Source organism: Phocoena phocoena, chromosome 5 (genome assembly GCF_963924675.1).
Source record: "Phocoena phocoena chromosome 5, mPhoPho1.1, whole genome shotgun sequence".
Classification (NCBI taxonomy): domain Eukaryota; kingdom Metazoa; phylum Chordata; class Mammalia; order Artiodactyla; family Phocoenidae; genus Phocoena; species Phocoena phocoena.
The window spans coordinates 50,171,630-50,184,073 of NC_089223.1; the positions used below are offsets into that span (position 1 = coordinate 50,171,630).

The 12,444-nt window shown below is 39.6% G+C and overlaps 1 protein-coding gene across 3 annotated transcripts in view; it reads right to left on the reverse strand.

Moving 5' to 3' along the window:
* The window catches only part of SLC4A4 (solute carrier family 4 member 4), a 351,925-nt gene that overhangs the window by 94,214 nt on the left and 245,267 nt on the right, over window positions 1–12,444 (reverse strand). For all 3 annotated transcript variants that reach the window (XM_065878162.1, XM_065878165.1, XM_065878163.1), the window contains 3 exons: window positions 11,151–11,305; window positions 10,409–10,522; window positions 8,042–8,216 (listed from right to left, as the gene is read on the reverse strand). In XM_065878162.1, coding sequence (XP_065734234.1) covers window positions 8,042–8,216; window positions 10,409–10,522; window positions 11,151–11,305 — 444 coding nt within the window. The remainder of the gene's footprint in view (window positions 1–8,041; window positions 8,217–10,408; window positions 10,523–11,150; window positions 11,306–12,444) is intronic.

A 12,444-nucleotide genomic window follows, 5' to 3' on the forward strand; every position in this document is an offset into this window, starting at 1 on the left:
ATATTTCTCCTAAAATCTTGAGAACCCAGAAGGAAGGATCACCAATAGACTTTAACAGATTTCTTCCTGTCTCAGATGCAGTGTTTTAAAGCTAAGTCTTATGAAATTGAAAAGGAGTTAAATTCAGTTTTAAAAGGTGATAAACTAACACATAAGAAGTGTCATACTGCCTCTGTCTCAATGAGAACATCTTTGAAAAAAAATGTGTTGAAAAACTATCTTCACAAAAAGTCTCTCTATATTCTGAAAGACAGAAGGAGGTTTTGTTCTTGCCGCCCTCTCAAAATCACATCATTCTTTGATTTTTTTAAAGATCTTTATTGGAGTATAATTGCTTTACAATGGTTAGTTTCTGCTTTATAACAAAGTGAATCAGTTATACATATATATATGTTCCCATATCTCTTCCCTCTTGCTTCTCCCTCCCTCCCACCCTCCCTATCCCACCGCTCTAGGTGGTCACAAACCACGGAGCTAATCTCCCTGTGCTATGCAGCTGCTTCCCACTAGCTATCTATTTTATGTTTGGTAGTATATACATGTCCATGCCACTCTCTCACTTTGTCACAGCTTACCCTTCCCCCTCCCCATATCCTCAAGTCCATTCTCTAGTAGATCTGTGTCTTTATTCCCGTCTTACCCCTAGGTTCTTCATGACTTTTTTTTTCTTAGATTCCATATATGTGTCAGCATATGGTATTTGTTTTTCTCTTTCTGACTTACTTCACTCTGAATGACAGTCTCTAGGTCCATCCACCTCAATACAAATAACTCAATTTTGTTTCTTTTTATGGCTAATATTCCATTGTATATATGTGCCATATCTTCTTTATCCATTCATCCGATGATGGACACTTAGGTTGCTTCCATGTCCTGGCTATTGTAAATAGAACTGCAATGAACATTCTGGTACATGACTCTTTTTGAATTATGGTTTTCTCAGGGTACATGCCCAGTAGTGGGATTGCTTGGTCGTATGGTAGTTCTATTTGTAGTTTTTTAAGGAACCTCCATACGTTCTCCATAGTGGCTGTATCAATTTACATTCCCACCAACAGTGCAAGAGTGTTCCCTTTTCTCCACACCCTCTCCAGCATTTACTGTTTGTAGATTTTTTGATGATGGCCATTCTGACTGGTGTGAGATAATATCTTACTGGAGTTTTGATTTGCCTTTCTCTAATGATTAATGATGTTGAGCATTCTTTCATGTGTTTGCTGGCAATCTGTATGTTTTCTTTGGAGAAATGTCTATTTAGGTCTTCTGCCCATTTTTCGACTGGGTTGTATGTTTTTGTTATTGAGCTGCATGAGCTGCTTGTAAATTTTGGAGATTGATCCTTTGTCAATTGCTTCATTTGCAAATATTTTCTCCCTTTCTGAGGGTTGTCTTTTGATCTTGTTTATGGTTTCTTTTGCTGTGCAAAAGCTTTTAAATTTCATTAGGTCCCATTTGTTTATTCTTGTTTTTATTTCCATATTTCTAGGAGGTGGGTCAAAAAAGATCTTGCTGTGATTTATGACATAGAGTGCTCTGCCTATGTTTTTCTCTAAGAGTTTGACAGTTTCTGGCTTTACATTTAGGTCTTTAATCAATTTTGAGTTTATTTTTGTGTATGGTGATAGGGAGTGTTCTAATTTCATTCTTTTACATGTAGCTGTCCAGTTTTCCCAGCATCACTTGTTGAAGAGGCTGTCTTTTCTCCACTGTATATTCTTACCTCCTTTATCAAAGTTAAGGTGACCATATGTGCATGGGGTTATCTCTGGGCTTTCTATCCTGTTCCATTGATCTATATTTCTGTTTTTGTGCCAGTACATACTGTCTTGATTACTGTAGTACAGTCTGAAGTCAGGGAGCCTGATTCCTCCAGCTACGTTTTTCGTTCTCAAGATTGCTTTGGCTATTCCGGGGTCTTCTGTGTTTCCATACAAATTGTGAAACTTTTTGTTCTAGTTCTGTGAAAAATGCCAGTGGTAGTTTGATAGGGATTGCATTCGATCTGTAGATTGCTTTGGGTAGTATAGTCATTTTCACAGTGTTGATTCTTCCAATCCAAGAACATGGTATATCTCTCCATCTATTCGTATCATCCTTAATTTCTTTCATCAGTGTCTTATAATTTTCTGCATACAGGTCTTTTGTCTCCTTAGGTAGGTTTATCCTAGATATTTTATTCTTTTTGTTGCAATGGTAAATGGGAGTGTTTTCTTGATTTCACTTTCAGATTTTTCATCATTAGTGTATAGGAATGCTAGAGATTTCTGTGTATTAATTTTGTATCCTGCTACTTTACCAAATTCATTGATTAGCTCTAGTAGTTTTCTGGTAGAATCTTTAGGATTCTCTATGTATAGTATCATGTTATCTGCAAACAGTGACAGCTTTACTTCTTTTTTTCCATTTTGGATTCCTTTTATTTCTTTTTCTTTTCTGATTGCTGTGGCTAAAACTTCCAAAACTATGTTGAATAAGAGTGGTGAGAGTGGACAACCTTGTCTTGTTCCTGATCTTAGTGGAAATGGTTTCAGTTTTTCACCATTGAGGACGATGTTGGCTGCGGGTTTGTCATATATGGCCTTTATTATGTTGAGGAAAGTTCCCTCTACGCCTACTTTCTGCAGGGTTTTTATCATAAATGGGTGTTTAATTTTGTCGAAAGCTTTCTCTGCATCTATTGAGATTATCATTTGGTTTTTATCCTTCAATTTGTTAATACGGTGATTTGCGTATATTGAAGAATCCTTGCATTCCTGGAATAAACCCCACTTGATCATGGTGTATGATCCTTTTAATGTGCTGTTGGATTCTATTTGGTAGTATTTTGTTGAGGATTTTTGCGTCTATGTTCATCAGTGATATTGGCCTTAAGGTTTCTTTCTTTGTGACATCTATGTCTGGTTTTGTTATCAGGGTGATGGTGGCCTCACAGAATGAGTTTTGGAGTGTTCCCCCCTCTGCTATATTTTGGAAGAGTTTGAGAAGGATAGGTGTTAGCTCTTCTTTAATGTTTGATAGAATTCGCCTGTGAAGCCATCTGGTCCTGGGTTTTTGTTTTTTGGAAGATTTTTAATCACAGTTTCAATTTCAGTGCTTGTGATTGGTCTGTTCATATTTTCTATTTCTTCCTGGTTCAGTCTCGGAAGGTTGTGCTTTTCTAAGAATTTGTCCATTTCTTCCAGGTTGTCTGTTTTATTGGCATAGAGTTGCTTGTAGTAATCTCTCACGATCCTTTGTATTTCTGCAGTGTCAGTTGTTACTTCTCCTTTTTCATTTCTAATTCTATTGATTTGAGTCTTCTCCCTTTTTTTCTTCATGAGTCTGGTTAATGGTTTATCAATTTTGTTTATCTTCTCAAAGAGCCAGCATTCAGTTTTATTGATCTTTGCTATCGTTTCCTTCATTTATTTATCATTTATTTCTGATCTGATCTTTATGATTTCTTTCCTTCTGCTAACTTTGGGGTTTTTTTGTTCTTTCTCTAATTGCTTTAGGTGCAAGGTTAGGTTGTTTGAGATTTTCCTGTTTCTTAAGGTAGGACTGTATTGTTATAAACTTCCCTCTTAGAACTGCTTTTGCTGCATTCCATAGGTTTTGTGTCGTGTCTCCATTGTCATTTGTTTATAGGTATTTTTTGATTTCCTCTTTGATTTCTTCAGTGATCACTTCGTTATTAAGTAGTGTATTGTTTAGCCTCCATGTGTTTTTTACAGATCTTTTCCTATAATTGATATCTAGTCTCATAGCGTTGTGGTCAGAAAAGATACTTGATACAATTTCAATTTTCTTAAATTTACCAAGGCTTGATTTGTGACCCAAGATATGATCTATCCTGGAGAATGTTCCATGAGCACTTGAGAAAAATGTGTATTCTGTTGTTTTTGGATGGAATGTCCTATAAATAGCAATTAAGTCCATCTTGTTTAATGTATCATTTAAAGCTTGTGTTTCCTTACTTATTTTCATTTTGGATGATCTGTCCATTGGTGAAAGTGGGGTGTTAAAGTCCCCTACTATGACTGTGTTACTGTCAATTTCCCCTTTTATGGCTGTTACTATTTGCCTTATGTATTGAGGTGCTCCTATGCTGGGTGCATAAATATTTACAATTGTTATATCTTCTTGGATCGATCCCTTGATCATTATGTAGTGTCCTTCCTTGTCTCTTGTAATAGTCTTTATTTTAAAGTCTATTTTGTCTCATATGAGAATTGCTACTCTAGCTTTCTTTTGATTTCCATTTGCATGGAATATCTTTTTCCATCCCCTCCCTTTCAGTCTGTATGTGTCCCTAGGTCTGAAGTGGGTCTCTTGTAGACAGCATATATACAGGTCTTGTTTTTGTATCCATTCAGCCAGTCTGTGTCTTTTGGTGGGAGCATTTAATCCATTTACATTTAAGGTAATTACCAATACCTACGTTCCTATTCCCATTTTCTTAATTGTTTTGGGTTTGTTATTGTAGGTCTTTTCCTTCTCATGTGTTTCTTGCCTAGAGAAGTTCCTTCAGCATTTGTTGTAAAGCTGGTTTGGTGGTGCTGAACTCTCTCAGCTTTTGCTTGTCTGTAAAGGTATTAATTTCTCCATCAAATCTGAATGAGATCCTTGCTGGGTAGAGTAATCTTGGTTGTACGTTTTTCTTCTTCATCACTTTTAATATGTCCTGCCTTGGGGCTACCCTGGTGGCCCAGTGGTTGAGAGTCCACCTGCCAATGCAGGGGACATGGGCTTGTGCCCCGGTCCGGGAAGATCCCATATGCCGCGGAGCGACTAAGCCCGTGAGCCATGGCCGCTGAGCCTGCACGTCCGGCGCCTGTGCTCCACAGCAGGAGAGGCCACAACAGTGAGAGGCCCGTGTACTGCCCCCCCCACAAAAAAAAAAAAAAAAAAAAATATATATATATATATATATATATACCCTGCCACTCCCTTCTGGCTTGCAGAGTTTCTGCTGAAAAATCAGCTGTTAACCCTATGGAGATTCCCTTGTGTTTTATTTGTTGTTTTTCCCTTGCTGCTTTTAATATGTTTTCTTTTTATTTAATTTTTGATAGTTTGATTAATAGGTGTCTTGGCGTGTTTCTCCTTGGATTTATCCTATATTGGACTCTCTGTGCTTCCTGGACTTGATTAACTATTTCCTTTCCCAAATTAGGGAAGTTTTCAACTCTAATCTCTTCAAATATTTTCTCAGTCCCTTTCTTTTTCTCTTCTTCTTCTGGGACCCCTATAATTCGAATGTTGGGGCTTTTAATGTTGTCCCAAAGGACTCTGAGACTGTCCTCAGTTCTTTTCATTCTTTCTTCTTTATTCTGCTCTGCAGTAGTTATTTCCACTATTTTATCTTCCAGGTCACTTATCCGTTCTTCTGCCTCAGTTATTCTGCTATTGATCCCTTCTAGAGTATTTTTAATTTCATTTATTGTGTTGTTCATTGTTGCTTGTTTCCTCTTTAGTTCTTCTAGGTCCTTGTTAAGTGTTTCTTGCATTTTCTCTATTCTATTTCCAAGATTTTGGATCATCTTTACTATCATTATCCTGAATTCTTTTTCAGGTAGACTGCCTATTTCCTCTTCATTTGTTAGGTCTGGTGGGGTTTCACCTTGCTCCTTCATCTGCTGTGTGTTTTTCTGTCTTCTCATTTTGCTTATCTTACTGTGTTTGGGGTCCCCTTTTCACTGGCTGCACGTTTGTAGTTCCCGTTGTTTTTTGTGTCTGTCCCCAGTGGGTAAGGCTGGTTTAGTGGCTTGTGTAGGCTTCCTGGTGAAGGGGACTAGTGCCTATCTTCTGGTGGATGATGGTGGACCTTGTCTTTCTGGTGGGCAGGTCCATGTCTGGTGGTGTGTTTTGGGGTGTCTGTGGCCTTATTATGATTTTAGGCAGCCTCTTTGCTAATGGATGGGGCTGTGTTCCTGTCTTGCTAGCTGTTTTGCATAGGGTGTCCAGCACTGTAGCTTGCTGGTTGTTGAGTAAAGCTGGGTGTTGGTGTTGAGATGGAGATCTCTGGAGATATTCGCTGTTTGATATTACGTGGAGCTGGGAGGTCTCTTGTGGACCAGTGTCCTGAAGTTGGCTCCCCCACCTCAGAGGCACAGCACTGACTCCTGGCTGGAGCACCAAGAGCCTTTCATCCACACGGCCAGGCACATGGGGAGTTTCTTGCCTTTTGGGAGGTCTGAGGTCTTCTGCCAGCGTTCAGTGGGTGTACTATAGGAGCAGTTGCACGTTTAGATGTATTTCTGATGTATCTGTGGGGAGGAAGGTCTGATTTTCTTTATGTGAGGCTGCCTGTATTATCTTCTCCATGCTGGCCTCCAGGTGCTTTTCCCATGCTTTCTTTTCCATTTGTTCTTTTGAATGATGTGCTTTAGTTATCATTATGCTCTCATTTAGATGAAGAATAGCTGCCCAATTTGAATACAGATCAGAATTTATAAAAAATACCATTCTGACAACACTGTTACAATTTAATTTATTCATTCTTGTCTTATGAATGAGGAATAAACGTGGGAAACACCCTCTTCATATACTTCATCTCTGTGTCCTACCATGCTTGGTTTCGATTCCCCATGCCTGGGGAATGTGCTTTCTGGGCAGAACAATGTAACTTTTAAAATGTTAATCAGTTGCCAATATTTAAGAATCACCAGATTTCATGTAAGCAATCGAATTTTCAACCTCTCTTTGAAAATCAGAAAATGAAGGAATCCTGAGTGCACATTCACATGCGAACTAGGAAAAGTCATGTGGGGAGCCCTCAGTCCCCAACTACCAGACATCCCAGCCTAGGCACCAGTCATGTGACTAAAGAAGTCCTCAGGCAACTCCAATCTCAGCTGTCATCTCACTCACAAGTCTATGAAGACCCAAGAGAACTACCCACCTGAGTCCACCAACCACCAAAAACATGAGAGAGAATAATAAAATGGTTGTTTGAAGCCTTGGATTTAGGGGTAACATGCTTTACAGCAGTAGATAAAGGCTAAAAGATAAAAGCTCTCTTAACAGACAAATTACAATTGTTTAAAGTAATGTCTCCCTTTTTGCTTGGGTCAACATAGATGTCATAGAGAGTCTCCATCTTAATTTTGTGTTTAAGCAGAAATCTAAAACATGAATGTGCCCTGGGGAGAAAACAGAAGTAGAAGAAAAGCAATCCTTTGGAATCAGCTGTATTTTTTTTAAAAAAATAAGCTGGTTGGCAGCACTTATGAATGTCACATAGGTTAAACAGTAATAAGTAGTAACATAGAAGGACAGAGTTTGAAAAGGGCTTGAATCCGGTTGTTTTCAGCTTCACTCGCTACTCACTCAGCACCTAGCACAATACCTATTTTTCCCTAATGACTGGATCAACTAAGAGAAGTTTTGTACATATTTTTCTGATTATGGGAATTTAAAATATCTTCTCTATAACTAAAGCTTCAGCTATTACTGATACAAAAGGAGGGTGAATGCCACCTGCAAAGTAACCAACAAATTGTGGTTTATACAAAATAAGTTAAGCTAGAGTCTACACAGCTTAATGAGAGGCAGATTCAGGAATAGGAAAATCAACACCTAGCTTTTATTCCTTAAAGCTGAGCTCTACCGATAGAGATGTAAATCCAATCTTGAGCAAATCACTCAATCGCTTGCTCACACGAAAAAGGAAGCTAACCAGGCATTCCCCAAAACTTGATATATCATCAAGTTTAATAGTATGGTCCACACACTCAAGGTAATAGAAGATCTTAACCTTATACCCAGCACAAAACTAAAGCAGCTGATATGCTTTTGCCCAAACAGAATTGTGTATCCTCATTTCCTTCCCTTCTTTTCCCCACTTGTGACTCAAGCCAGATTTCATCAAGCTATTTTTGTAATTACTAAAATGCTGGAAATACAGCAGCAGGCCAGAAGCAAAGTAAAATGCAGCATCTAGCAAAAGAAAGAAAATCATGCTGAGTAACTGAAAGGCCATCTGCTTCTAGCTGAGCTGTAGGGGTGAGGAAGGCAATCTGGGCTGTACTATTTGTGTCTTTCCCCAAACCAAACCCACCTGCATGTTGTCAGTGGCATCCCCAAGCAGTCCTCCAAAAGTGATAGCATTAGTTACTGTTGCCAGATAAATGAAGAGAATTGCTGAAAGAGCCTGAATATTTAAAGCATCATAAAAATCACTGGCAAAAAATGGTGCTTTCCTCTTTATGTCCTTAATTAGTCCACCACAGAACCTGCATAGGGAGAAAGCAAACACGTGACAACATAAAATAAATTACCATCAAATTAACCAAGAGATAACTTAGAGATAATTTAACCACAAAGAATTTGCATTTAAAATGTTTGAATTAGAAGATACTCTTCAACTACTTAAGATTAAAACCAGAAGACTGTGAATAATAAATCTTCTTCTGTCTCTTTTTTGGTCACCAAATTAGGCATCACGTTCCCTAAAGACTAGACAGTTGGTCTTTAGACGAGAATGAACTGTGTAGATGAATTAAATTTCTCACTGTCTGAAGAAAAACATCCAAACATGTGAGCAGATCATATAAGGCCCTTTATAATCTTGTCATAGCTTCCCTTCCAGCCTCATTCATTCATTCACTCATTCATTCACTCCACAAATGTTTATTGGGCATCTGTGACACGCCCAGCACTATTCTGAGTGCTGGAAAAACAGCAGTGAACAACACAGGAAAAAAATACCCACCTTCATGGAGTTACTTTCTGCGTGGGGGAAACAAAATAAGTAAAATGCATGGTGCTAAAACATCAAAGAAAAAATTAAGTGGGGAAGCAGGTTATTAAGTGCTAGAGTGCTATGCCTGAAATTTAGAGTGGCCAGATCAGGCCTCCCAAGCAAGTGACTTTGGGGTGAGGATTGGAAGGAATTAAGGAAGGGAACCATGCAGGTGTGTCATGGAAGAGCATCCCAAGCTGAGACCCATCACATTCGTCAGCAAGTCAGCTGACTCATGCATCTGTCAACTCACTCCCCCACCCACCCCGAACCAAACCTCACTCAGCCTTTCCCATGCTGTGCCTTCTGCCTATGATGCCCTCCCTCAGAGCTCAACAGCCCTCTGAGGTCTTGACCCTCCATTCATAGCTCAGACATTCACTAGGGGCTATCACGTTTTCTCAGGATTGCCTGTCTATCTTAACTGCACTCAGTGCCCTGTTTCAGTTTTCTTGGTATGCACAGGGCTGTGCATGGTACCAGGGATACTGCAGACATGCAATACACTTAGGGAAGGTAAAATATGGAAGAAGGAAATAACAGTCTGATTAAATTAAAAAGTTAAATCCCCAAAATTATATCTGTATAAAAGGAAAAGTATATTCCTAATGGAAATAGTTTGTAAAGAACTAGTCAGAAAAAAAAATGGGGGAAAGAGAAGGTTCTACTCTCTATTCTTTTTTTTTTCTTTTGCGGTACGCGGGCCTCTCACTGTTGTGGCCTCTCCCGTTGCGGAGCACAGGCTCCGGATGCGCAGGCTCAGTGGCCATGGCTCACGGGCCCAGCCACTCCGCGGTACGTGGGATCTTCCCAGACCGGGGCACGAACCCGTGTCCCCTGTATCGGCAGGCGGACTCTCAACCACTGCGCCACCAGGGAAGCCCCTACTCTCTATTCTTTAAGATGGAAGAGGAGAGAAATAATGTCCTCTTAATTTGGGAGAGAAACACAAGTGGGTCATCAGGGGAAGAAAATAACAATTTCATTCAGATTTGACTGCATATTAAAATGACTTGCTTTTGTGTTTTCCAAAAATCTGCAGTGTTTTTAAAAAGCCATATCTTCATAAATGAGTATCCTACTTAAAACTACAGTTAACCCAAAATGAAATGGAAAACCTAACCATGAAGGAAATCCTAATGTAAAGAGACTTAACCAAAGCGATCTGGGAAACTGGAATTCCCCACTGCAGGCCCAGGAGATGGTAGCCTGGGAGTTACTCATTTCTGTAACATGTTACCTACTTCTGAGTAAATGTACCGGGGAGAGAGGGAATCATGAAAGCCAAGTGGGGAAGACTGGCACAATACTCAGTCTTCCTGCAACACCCACCCACGAACTCTCTTTCTAACACCCCTCACTCATGGTAATACCTAATACCTTTCTTCCATCACAGAAACTCCCTACTTCTGCTTTATTTTGCCCCATAAAACCAGATCCACATTTCGTTATTTGCTCATTGTTTGTCTCCTACCACTACAAGGTAAGACCCATAAGGAAAGGGGTTTTTCTTTCATTCACTGCTGCATCCCAAGTGCCTGTGACTAACAGATATACCATAAATGTGTGCTGGCTGACCAAACAAAAGTACAAACAGGTGAATAAAATGCTGACAGAAAGATGAAGGTAAATTCAGATTGGAAGAGAACCTCATCATGAACGACAGACGAATCCATAAGTTACCTTCCAGTGCGCTGTAATTCCTCACAATCCGCGTGTCCTCCTCCTCCATGGCCTCCATCATGGGGCGTGTCCCCGTTCATCTGAACATTTTCTCCACCTGAGTACATATTCTTTCTAAGCAAGACAACAGAGCCCAAAAAAAGATTAGTTTATTTCATTCACCTGCCTCTTAGCTGGGTCCTGCACTAGCTGATAAAGAGATGGACCGAAAACCCTTTGGGAGAAAGATAATTATTTCCGGCTGCCATCCTAACAAACAACTTTTGAAATGTTCTGTTGAGAGCCAAGACAAATGAGTGGATGAACAGAAAGTTGAATAACTTGTATGTTGTATAAGAGGGAAATAGTTTCACCTGGAAAAACACAGATTTCTAGAAAATGGCTTCTCCTCAATTATCTCATCCAATCTCTTAACCTCTTAAATCTACAGGGAGTCATCTTGAGTAAACGAATCTTTCCACATGTACAAGGAGTCCCCGAAACAACCCAAAAAAATCTCTACAATGTATTCCAATATCATAATCTGAGATCTCTAATTTGTCATCACTGATCACAACATATAACATTCATTTTACAGTGTCAACGAAATGTCAAACCAAGGCACATGTGTGATTCATTTGAGATAATACCTCAAGTTGAATGGAAACCTGAAAATCTTAGGGCAGTTGGCTGAACCTCTTTCCTTTTCTAAACACAACCTCCTTCTCAAGGATGAAAACTCCCAATGGCCTGAAAATTTTACCTTTTGTCAGATGATGGAAGACTCTTAGGGGGCTCTATCCTGATCGCTGGATCCCATTCCCCGGGTGGAAGGACAATGACTTCATCTAGGAACTCGTCAATGCCAGCAATCAGGTCCTGCCTATCTTTTGCTTTATAAGCGATGTCATGGAACACCTAAAGAATAAAAAGAGATGTGCTGATCCAACAAGAGATCTCTCCACATGCCTCACATCATGTAGAGCCTGAAGAATGCAATCCATAATCCACTTTAATATAGCCCCATATTTGCTATTGTTCAGCTTACCCCAAAATATTTTGGTATTCAGATTATGAACCCAAAGAATATAGGCAGAGGCATGAGAACACAGCTGTGTTTCTTTTATATGATTTTTTCTATCAATACCATAAAACAACATTGCCTTTCATCTCCCACTAGTATGCACCATTACTGATATAGTTGTGATGGAAGCCAGATGAAAATGGTTTAGAGAAATATACTGAAGATCATTCCCCAAAATAAAAACTACTGCGCCAAACCAATGCTTATAATTCAAGAAGGGTAAGTTCAAGCTGATTGTTAAGACTGAGTTAAGACTCAGACACTGTAGCTCTCAAACACAAAAATAATGTGTGTTAAAGCAAAGGGCTTTAAGTAGGTGATCATCTGTCTATCTTTTAGCAAGGCAATAACTAAACCATCCAAGGCAGCAAATGTTCTGTCTTTTATGCAAATATCCAAAGAAGGAGCCTCCAGACGTCCATAATCCTCTTTGTCAATCGCTCCATTCCTCTAACCTGGCTGATGATCTGAAAGTCCTTTACACATAACCTAAGACTTTCATTCCTCGTTAAGTCAAATTCTTTAGTCTCCAGGAGAGGAGATGGCCCTTATTTGATACCCTTACTTATTCTTAAAGATCGCTACTAAGACTCTTCTCCTCAATTAGAATTTTTAAAAGCTATCAAGCAAACAACACCAATGGTCTGGGGGTTGTGGGGTTGAGGGGAGGGCAATACAAAGTGCCAGCATATCATCTGTAGTGGACACAATTGGCCACCGCCTTATTTTCTCTTGCTACTTCCCTTAGTAGAGGCTGGAAAGTCGTCATTTTCCCAGCCTACCCTGATGATAAGGATGGGCAATTCTGACCCATGAGATTAAAAAAGAAGGGGGATTGGGGGTAGCTTTTGAATACCTGTTAAAAGAGACAGACACAGCTAACACTTCCCTTCCTCCTTCCTCCTTCCTCCTGGCTTGCATACAGATGACGTGACTGGAGTTGACGGTAGTAGCCATCTTAAGACCACAAAGC